This window comes from Pholis gunnellus (assembly GCF_910591455.1).
Source record: "Pholis gunnellus genome assembly, chromosome: 16".
Classification (NCBI taxonomy): domain Eukaryota; kingdom Metazoa; phylum Chordata; class Actinopteri; order Perciformes; family Pholidae; genus Pholis; species Pholis gunnellus.
In genome coordinates, this window is record NC_136543.1 from 2,240,484 (window position 1) to 2,250,987 (window position 10,504).

The following is a 10,504-nucleotide window of genomic DNA, read 5'->3' on the forward strand; positions in this document are numbered from 1 at the left end:
GCCAACTGTGTTCTTCTTAGTTCTAGCGGCATTTCACCCATTTCCACCTGTAATGCAGCCGTTTGGGGTTGTGTTAAACGCACCGGTGCATATTCTCATTGACTGATACTGAATATGATCCAGTTTTTTGAGAGATGTGCTTGCTGCTGATCCATACACCACGCAACCATAATCTAATATAGATCTAATTAATCCACTGTGGCTTTCAAAGCAGTTATATCTGCCCCCAATTCACTTCCCACCAAACACCTCATTATATTTAATACTTTGTTACATGTATCCTCTACTTATTAAGATATTAAGCCAGGACGAGATGGTCCTGTTGGCTGCGAACACGTTTGACTCCGAGTGGATAGAGTCCTTGAAAAGAGTTTTGTTTGAACTTTGCCCTTACACAGCGATGCGTTTTCCATAAAGGGGCACAGAAAGACATCAACAACATAAAGAGTTGCCTTAAAGTAATGAATGAGTGCGGGGAGAACACTCCCAGATTTATTTCTCATTACCTGGATGAATTGCCTCTGGTGACATTTTCCAACATGGACGTCTGGAGCCTACTTGGGAGAATGGAGCAGCTGTACACTGAGGTCTGCTCAATAAAGCAGTCTGTCGTGGCCATTTGTCCAATATTCAAAATAAAACAAACAATAATCAAAGGCCACTGATGCACCGTGGTTTGTACTTTACGCAGACAGAAAAGAGTTGAATGTTCATACAGGATTCAGATTGTTGTTGTTTATTCTGTAAACCCGGTGCATGCCGGTCCTACCTACTCCTATAACCACAGGTGCCCACAGTGTTACCCAGAGAAATAACAACGAACTAACCCAAAACTAAGTAGACTTAACAACAAAAAGTAATATAACTAAACAAATGACTTTTAAAGAGAAAAAGCAATCTTAATATGTTAACGCTGCACACTTGTGGTCAAACTACAAAAAAAAGAAGCTTACAGAGACTTCCAGTAGCTTATAATGACGCCATGAGCATATTACTAAAGAGACCAAGATGGAGTAGTGCCAGTAAATGTTCGTGGCTGCAGGAGTCAATACTTTTCAAACTGTTTTAAGAAATCTTATGTATGTGACATGTGGGCAGTAAATGAATATTTGAACGTGAAAACATTTTAGCATCCACTCACTGGACAACTCACGGCGTGTCCTTCCACAAGATGAGTTACAAAAAAAGCTGTACAAAATAATGTTGTTTTTGACTTGTTATGTAAAATTTGACAAATTCTTGCTTAGATATAGGTCTATCTCCGTGCTTTATGGGCTATCCAAGCACCCATACCGTAGCACCAAGAATAAATGAGCATTACATTTCAAGCAACGACGGCTAACTTGACCGCAGTGAAGAACTGAATAGTGGTTTGCTACATGCTACATGCTGCTACATGGGCCTGCTGTTATTACAAATATACATTATGCAATCAAATGTAAACGATACGATTATCAGATTTAAAAGGTCATTTATAAGGAATTTTTATTTTGTCGGAAGTAACATTTTTGTTCCGTTATTTAAAATGTAAATGTTTTTTTTTGTAGCCAAGATTGTTGAGTTCTCTTCCGGAAAATAAAAAGTCGACTTTCTCCCAAAAAACAACAAAAACACGGGCCCTACAGTTTAGCATCATTTCATCCAATAATGTTTTATTTGAAGAAAAAAATTACGAATTAAGAGGTTGCCATGACAGCTCAGCCTGTGTCCATAGAGATGTTAGCCGATCACTGAATCCTACTGTCAAACTACTCTTTATTCTTTTGTGAGCCTGTATAGTATTTGACGATGGTGAGTAAACTGCTTTTATATTATAGTGATGTAGTGGATTATGGTTAGCATGTGGTAGCTTCTTCTAGAGACTAGCTAAACTAGGTCGGCTAACGTTAACTGAAAGTGATGTAAATCGTGTATAGCGTTAGCTAGCTAGCTAAATGTTGATGTGTTTTCTCTCCAGCCACCCAAAACTAAAAGGAAAAAGGCCGTGAAGGTGAAGTCGGCGGATGAGAAGATCAAGGATCAGGTCAGAGCTGTAGGGCGATGCTAACAGCTAACTTTAGCCTCAAAACGATGAAACTGTTCCAAGTAGCTAACGCTATATGTAGACTTAGTTTGAGGGTTAACACGCTTCACAGCTCCGAGAGACACACTCTGTTGTGGTTGTTGAGTATTTCAACACATTGTGGTTCAAATGAAACGCTGACTGGTTAAAGAGCTGAGATTCATCTTTCATTTATTCTACTTTGATGTGAAGGCATTTATATGTAACAGTTAGCTTTTTTAATATATTGGCCCACAGTGGTGGAAGACGTTTACAGAACCTTCAGCTTAAATAAAAGAGAGACTTTAATCTCAGTTGAACGGTTTCTTAAAAACAATGGGGTTTAAAACTGTTCATCAGTTGATTTCCCAATGAAAATATCCTTCAGTAAAAGTACTAATACTGTGAAAATACTCCTGCATTGAAAAACCATACTTAAGTAAAAGTATGTGAGTGCTATCAGCAGAAAGTTATGAAAAGTAAAAGTGCTGATTGTGCAGTAATATCAGCAGAGTACCAGTGAGAAGTGTGCGGTGACGATGGCTGCACTCCACAACATATTACAGAAAAGCATCAAAGAAAAAAGTGGTGCTAGATATCTATTCTGCCGTCAAACATATATAGTTTAGTGTAGCCAAAGTATGCTCTCTGCAGCTATATTATGAAGGAGAAAATGAACGATTAGGCACCAGAAATTAAAATAAGATCACACTCTGTTAGGGAGAATATCCGCAGTTAAAGATCTGGAGCAATCAGCAACAAAACAAACAGGACACCTTTACTTTTGATTGAACTCAAATGTGTGTAACCAAGTAGACCTGTAGAGGAGCACCGATTGGCCCACTCTTACTGCCATCTTCTGCTGCGTGCAGGAAAACTCACTCGTCTGTTCTTGAGCTCACATGATGACCCCACAAAACTGACACAAATGTCTGTGCGACCTTCCAGCTGGAGAAGCAAATCATCCGCCTCCGAGAGGAGCTGGACAGAGAGCGGCAGGAGAAGAGCCACTTCCAGCTGCAGAGGGACAAGACCCAGGAATGCTGGGAAATCTCCAAGAGGAGGCTGGAGGAGGAGAAGGCCGAGCTGAGGAACAGACAAAGGAAGAGACAGGAGGCAGAGGATCGCCACCAAGCAGAGATGACTGTGAGCTGCACTCGCGCACACACGCACACACTGCAAACTTTCGGTTTACTTCAACATCAGAAATATTCTTTGGATTATTCTTTACTTTTCTGAGACTTTATGTGCTGTGAGGGGTTTAATCCAGTGGGTCCCAAAAGGTTTGACAGTAAATCTAAGAGGTTGAGAGATGATTAACAAAAGAAGAACTAACACCATCACTACATGATTGAACTGGTTACATTGAGTATGTTGAATTTCCTGTTTACACTAAATCATATTTGATTGGTGCGTGAATCTGACCTCTAAAACACCTCATTTTGATGGCTGGTGTCCAGGTGTACAAGCAGAAGCTGAAGCACGTCCTGTCTGAACATCACGACACCATCTCTGGGCTGAAGGTGGACGCCGTCGCCTCGACCACGCCGGTGCCGAACCAGAGCACACAGTCAGAGCTCGGGCTTCAGAGAGAACTGGAAGTCCTGCAGGTGGAGTTCAGGGAGACGAAGCTCCACAACGAAAACGGCATCATGGAACTGAAGCTGGTGAGGCTGGCTTCATTTTTATATTTGTCTCTAGTTTTATTTCTGCAATTCAGCATCCTCACCACAGAACTGTTGCCTTTTGATTCTCAACAGGAGCACCAGGTGGAGTTAATGGGGCAGGAAAACAACAACACTAAAAGAAGCAGAGGTGAATGAGTCCAATCTCTTGAGTCAGATTCAGAAACTCCTGTCATTAACATTTTCCATTCTGTTGCTTTTCAAATAGAAATGAATTTGAAATATTCCATGAAGATGCAGTCCATCATTAAGGCAGAGACCCTAAAGCAGTCTACCCTGGTCAAAAAGATCCACAAAGGAATGAAGAGTCACACAGAGACTCTGACAACGGGCCACAGCAAATCTATCTCATTATATGCGGAACATCTAAAAAGTCTGATGGGTCATAAAGTTCTGAAGGTACGAGACGTTACAGACTCACCACAGAAATAAAACGCAGTAGATGAGCAGAAACACAGAGAGGATGAACAGATTGAAATAAAACAAATGAAATCTCACAAGAAATTTTTCAACAGGACCTCAATGTGACATGGTTGATGTAGTTTCACTTCATTAGAGGCAACAGTGTTTGTACTCTCGATGGCTTATACTATTTAGACAATGTTAAATGTTCACATTTTTCAAAACTACATATAGATAGTAAAATGAACAAATGTGATTCATATCTTTTATTTATATATATATATATATAAATATATTTCAAATAACTTTTTCACATTTTTTGCCCTTACAGTGAAGGTTTCCTGAGCTAAAAAAATTCAAATTAACTTATATAATTATTTCATATTGTTTCATAAAGATGTGTTAGCATCATCCAGACTAAATTAAATTATTTGTATTTACTTGATAATTCATGAGACATTTTCTGAAAGATAGGTAAGATTATGTTGCAAAAACATATTTTCTACCAGCCAATCAGGGCTTTAAGACATTGTTCTCCACCGTCAACAATCACAGTTATTAAATAGTTATTATGCCCTCAAAGAAAAATGTCCTGGCTCTACAATCAAATTCACAAATATTCTTTATTTTATTTGGTTGGTATTTTTGTGTCACTTGAAAACATCTAATTGAATTTGATCACATTTATTTAAGATGTTTTTAGTTGTACTAATCGAGACTCATAAACTACTTCTACATGTAGTGAAGATACTTGAGTACAGCACAGCTCTTTTTACGGGACTCTTGTGTTATGTGCCTCGTTTGTTGTTTGGTAGGTTGAATATACAGAGGCGAAGAAGAAGGAGGCGCGACTGGACACAAATATTTCAGTAGCTCGGCAGGAGATGAAACGTATGAGAAAGTCTCTGCAGGAAGGCCAAGAGAAGCTTCTGGAGTTACAAAAACAGTGGCATGACATGTTGCAGGCCAACGTCAAGAATAGGGTGCGTTCACTTCACACCCATCACTATCCTAACTTAGATACAAATATACTGGATGAAAAGCTCACGTTGGTATTCTAAGTTGATAAAATCGTCTGGGATATTTGTTTATTTTCAGATTTTCAGTTTTTTTTTGCATAAGTGTTCATTACTACCTGAGCTCAAAGGCAAAACAACTACATTATTTGAAGTTTATTTTAATACATTTGTACATCTTTCACATTAGTTTCAACTAACAACTTAAATATAAGGTCACACGAGCAAGGTGGACACTGTTGGGCAGGGGGTGTGGCCTTTTTTCACCTCACCACTAGGGGGCGTGGCCTTTTTCACCTCACCACTAGGGGGCGTGGCCTTTTTCACCTCACCACTAGGGGTCGCCATAGTCCGAATGTTTTAATACATAAAGAGCTTTTATGTCTCAGCCACTTGTTTTGAGCGGTGCTTCGTTGGCGCCGCTATGAAACGGTATGTGTTGAGGTTCGATAATCAACCTCACATTTAGCACCCGACGTGTACCGAGAAATAACTATTAACTATCCTTACATCTACAATACCTGGGTCTGCTTTCACCTGCCACATACTGTTGTCTCTGACTATTTTATAGTTTAATGAATCATTTCTTCACCAGAAAGGAAAGTGAGAATAGATGAGTAGAATGTTATAACTGACTAAACTAAGAACATAATACCCTGAAAATCATACACATTTTGTCTAACAGTTGGCGGTTGAAGCTGTAGTGAAGCGGCGTGCTGAGGAGCTGAGGGACATGTCGATGGTCTGTTTGCTGCAGGAGCAGGCCATTGAGAAGGTAAACTCTCACATCGCACGGTTTGCCTTCATGCGGCTCGACGGGTATTCATATTGTTGCTTTTGTCAGGTTCAGCAGGAGCGCGATGTGGTGTCGAAGAATCAGACGAAGGCCATCAGTGACATGCAGCAGGAGAGCGGAATGCAGCACTTGTTGCTGGAAAGGAAAGTGGCAGCGCTGACCGACGCTTTGGAGAAGAAGGAGGCCCAGCTCTACGCCGGGCTCTCGGCCTCTAACATCGACCAAACTGCAGGCAGCAAACTCCAGGTAGGTTTTTTCTTTTTCTTTATCCTCCTTTCATTTGCACCAAATTAATCTTTGCATAACTTTAAAAAATATGCATTCAAACATTTGTGCAGGTAAGAGCACATGTGTCGAACAGAAGAAAGGCGATCTTTACTGACGCTCTCAAAACAACCAGCCTTTTAATAGCCAACAGGGCACCACAGGGTTCTATGCTCGGCCCGTTATTATTTACCATCTACATGAACAATATCATCACTCCAACTCCGACCAATATCATGTTTTTAGGAGGACAAACACTCCTGTATCCTACTCAACCCATGTCTAGATTACAGTCTACTGAATGTGTTTAATCCTCAAGAACCTTGTTGGCCATTTACATACAGCAACATCCCTGACTTTGACGTTGTTCAATCTTATAAATATCTCGGAATTTAGTTAGACAGACTGCTACTTTGAAACCTCACGTGGAACAACTGATGCAGACTATTCAGATAAAAATGAATATAGCATGTTTAAAGCATGTATCATTACAGAATACACAGTCTACTTGTACTGTACTAAGTATATCACATCTGTTGTGGAACTGACGAGGACCCTGTTCACACCTGGCTTTAACACACGTCTCAAGTTACCACTTGTGATCAGATCTCACTTGCAAAGCAACACGTACGGGGAGGAGACGATGCACTTCTCCCGGCTAGCGTGCCGGAGAAGAAGAAATCAAAACAATGCAGCCTGTGTCTATTCCTTGGCGTGTTCCAGACAAACCAAATCGCCCAAGACGTTTGACTCACTCGTAACTTATCTCAACGTGCTTTTCAATATGTTCAGACGTCGCAGACAAAGCCAGCTCACACGATTTGTAGTTGCCTGTTTTTTTGCACTTAAATGCTGCCTTCATCCTGCTGATGAATTCTTTCCTGAAAGCTCGAAATTCACGAGTTGTGACGTGTTTGCTGAAGTTTGCAGAGAATGCATAACAGAATGTTCACACCTGTAGTTAAAGCGGTCTGATTGTGATCAGATCACCCAAAACGCATGTTCATGCCAGGTCTGACCAGGGCCGAGCTTTTGATAACCGAACTGCCTCCCGCTACTGAACGCTATAGAAAGAATTACAAAGGACTTTAAAACTTTAAACTCATTGCTTTTTGTTTAATGAGCAAACCCCTGCGTGTTCACATCCAAACTCCCCTTTCCTTTGCCTCGTCTTGTCCGACGTCACTCACTAAAAGAACAGTTAAATCATCAGTGCCTTGTTCTTCTGGCCAACACCTTCCTATAATGATTCCTCATGAACAGGGCAAACTGCAGCGGACACTAGCATGGTTTTACACTGAAGGCTTGCAGTCACTCTTCTTTTGAATTCAGATTTTCTTTAAATATTTGTGTGTGAGCTTCAAGAACAACTCTCTGAAAGTGTTTTCCTGCTTGTAGGAAATACTGGAGTCCAAACAAGCCACCATCAACGCCTTGCAGTGCGACTTGGCTCAGGATTGTACGGTCAGTTAACTTAAAAAGGTTTTCACGCATTTATGAAATCACTGAGAGTGATCACAGTCAGCTGAATGAAACGTGTGTGTGTCTGTGTGTGTGTGTGTGTGTGTGTGTGAGACCTGCAGGAGTATGACGACCTGCTGGAGACCTGCAAGGAGAAGATGAAGGATTTGGGCATCCCTCTGTTCGGCTTTCCCTTCCAGCCTTCGGAGGTGATCCTGGGGGGACAGACCCGGGTGCAGAACTCTCCTGGACCTGCCTCCAAAGAATGAACTGCTGAGAATTCATGTCTTTTTATCGATGCCGTGGGGACGCTATGTCTCATATTTCTATCACAATACCTTTTGACCCAAGACATTTAAGGGACATTTGTAACATCATAAAACTCGTATTTCCTCGATGGGCATTTTAATTATTTCTGGTCTTTTCAACAATTGTTAAGCGTTCAATGTCTTTAGTGTTTTGCTGAATTTTGGTTCTTTAAATTAAATTCCTTCTTTTAGTGGAATGGAAACATGTGGTTATCAAAAGTCACACCTATTATCGCTTTGTTTCATTTAGCTTTGTTCTGTGGGTCGATCTCTCCACAGCCTGAAGTGTTGGATTGGCACAATGCTTTGTACATTCATGGTCCTCAGAGGATGAATTCTACAGACTGAATGATCCTCTGACGTTTCCTCACAGCACCATAATGGGACATTTCTGGCTTTTACTGAAATACCTCAACAATTATTGGATGCATTGTCATGTCATTTGGTTTGGACATTTGTGTTCCCCACAGGGTGAACTGTAATAACTTTGGTGATCCTTTTGGTGAGACGTTTCCATTTTCCTCGAGCTCCATCATCACCTTCAACAATTCAGTGTCCCAAACGTTGGTTTGTTGATCAAATACCTTCAGAACTATCGCTCTATTTGGTCGTAAACCAAAGAAACCAAGAGTAAGTGCTTGGTAACATGGTAAACATTAAAGCTGTGAAACATCAGCTCACTGTGTCTGTGTTCAGCCTCCCAGAGCTGTGAGTGTGACTGTACGAGTAACGCTGACACACCTTTTTAAATATCTTTACATTTCACCGTTTTGATGCAATTCAAAGTCTAATAGTGGGAGCATCCTTACAAGACATGTTTGGCTTCTGACCTCGACGCAATATATCTATTAATTTATGTATTTACGCTTATTTTATTTGTTTATTATTCTCACTGTTTAGGGCAATGTCTCTTTTACCTTCTCCCTGACATTTTGATTATTTCTTCAAATAAAACTTTATTAATGATCAAACCCATGTTGCTTTTGTGCAGCACTTGTATTGTTAATACCTTCAGTAAAAGTGACTTTATTGTAAAAACGATATCTATGTGAAATTTCCGCCTATGAAAATTAGACCTGTTTAAAAGTGTCTCGGCTGTAGTTTCATAATGGATACATATTTTGATATTCATGCTCTGAGGTGTAGGGCTGATATCATTTCCCAACACCATCTCCAGGGTGGGTTTGTTCTGCACTTCTTCTCTGATGGGATGAGTCCATTAATTGATCAATTTCAGCACGTTTTGCTCTATTAAATATTTGTGTTACGACCATCATCATCAAATGTCTGAGTCAACATGGCCGTGTTTTGTTCTGCCTCGTGTATCTGAAAAAACAAACTTCTTCTAGAAATATTCATCATTTTAAACATTACCCTAAAACTCTAATCTAGCATTTATGGGAAACATTAACCTGCCCACTAGAATCTGAAGTAAAGTTGTGAGGTGAATCAGTTTGATTGTGTTATCGTGTCACGCTGCACGCCAGCAGTCAGGTAAGGCGTTATTAACACCAGTGGCCACTAGAGGGCACATTCCACTCAAGTAGCCCAAATAATGATTGTGATTCCAGATCAACTCTCATCCTCAACTTAAAACACCTTTCATAAGGAACCAGACCGAGCTGTCAACAGTAGCCTGCAGCATTTAACAAGCACACATTCTAATATCTTTAAATATATAAAGAAGACACAAAATGTCTGTACTATATAGTCAACCTTATTCGGAGTTTCCCTTTTCATAAACCTCATTAAATATAGTTACAGCTGTAGGCTTTCCTATTAGAACAGGTGCTTGGTAGTTAAGGCGAGACTCTACAGCCAGAAAGCTTGTTCCTTTATGCACTGGTCAAATTTGAGATTTTGTCTTTCTTCGGACTAGTTGTAAGAAAACATCCAACATACTCATTCAGGTGTTTATTTTACTACTTTGTCAATTTGTGTCTGTAGATTTCTCTTAAATTCACCAAAAGTTACCATTACATAATGTCTCATTTACATATTCAAACATAACATTTCAGAAAACTTGTAATACAAAAAGTAATCATCTTAATGCGAGTAATGAACTGGTGAATCTAGTGATAGCTACTAGTTCATTTGACCCTATTCACCCGTCGTGTCTTCAGAATGTGTGTAATTGAACTAAACGTCTCTTTAAAGGACGTTTTCTCTAAATGAGTTTGTTCTCAGACTCTGATGATAAATCTCCACTTCAGCAGCTCTTACATACACCAAACATTACACGTTCACTCCTCTCTATGTGCTGAAGGTCAGAGACTCATTTATACAACATATTCAAACCTGTACGGCCTCATTCCTGAACTTACCATCTCTTGTACCATCATGTACTGCACTAGTAAACCACTAGTGCAAAGAAAGTTCAACAATTGTGAAGAAATACGCTGTGCATTGTGGGCCGTATTCTAAAACCTTTCCCAGGCTTTAACACAAATGTAAAACAGTCTACTTGAATGCCTGGGATTATATATTTGATGCTATCACCATATAGAGATGTCTGTATGATGAAAGCAATC

General features: G+C 40.0%; 1 protein-coding gene across 1 annotated transcript; it reads left to right on the top strand.

Annotated features, from left to right (window-relative positions):
* Positions 1-539: 539 nt before the first annotated feature.
* LOC306708376 (dynein regulatory complex subunit 4-like) lies at positions 540-7,934 on the top strand (the record flags this gene model as incomplete). The annotated part of the gene is made up of 9 exons (XM_079176208.1): positions 540-587; positions 1,958-2,023; positions 2,990-3,187; positions 3,502-3,708; positions 4,944-5,111; positions 5,830-5,919; positions 5,989-6,186; positions 7,603-7,668; positions 7,788-7,934. The coding sequence occupies 9 exons, from the start codon at positions 540-542 to the stop codon at positions 7,932-7,934; spliced, it is 1,188 nt and encodes a 395-aa protein (XP_079032334.1).
* Positions 7,935-10,504: the final 2,570 nt, after the last annotated feature.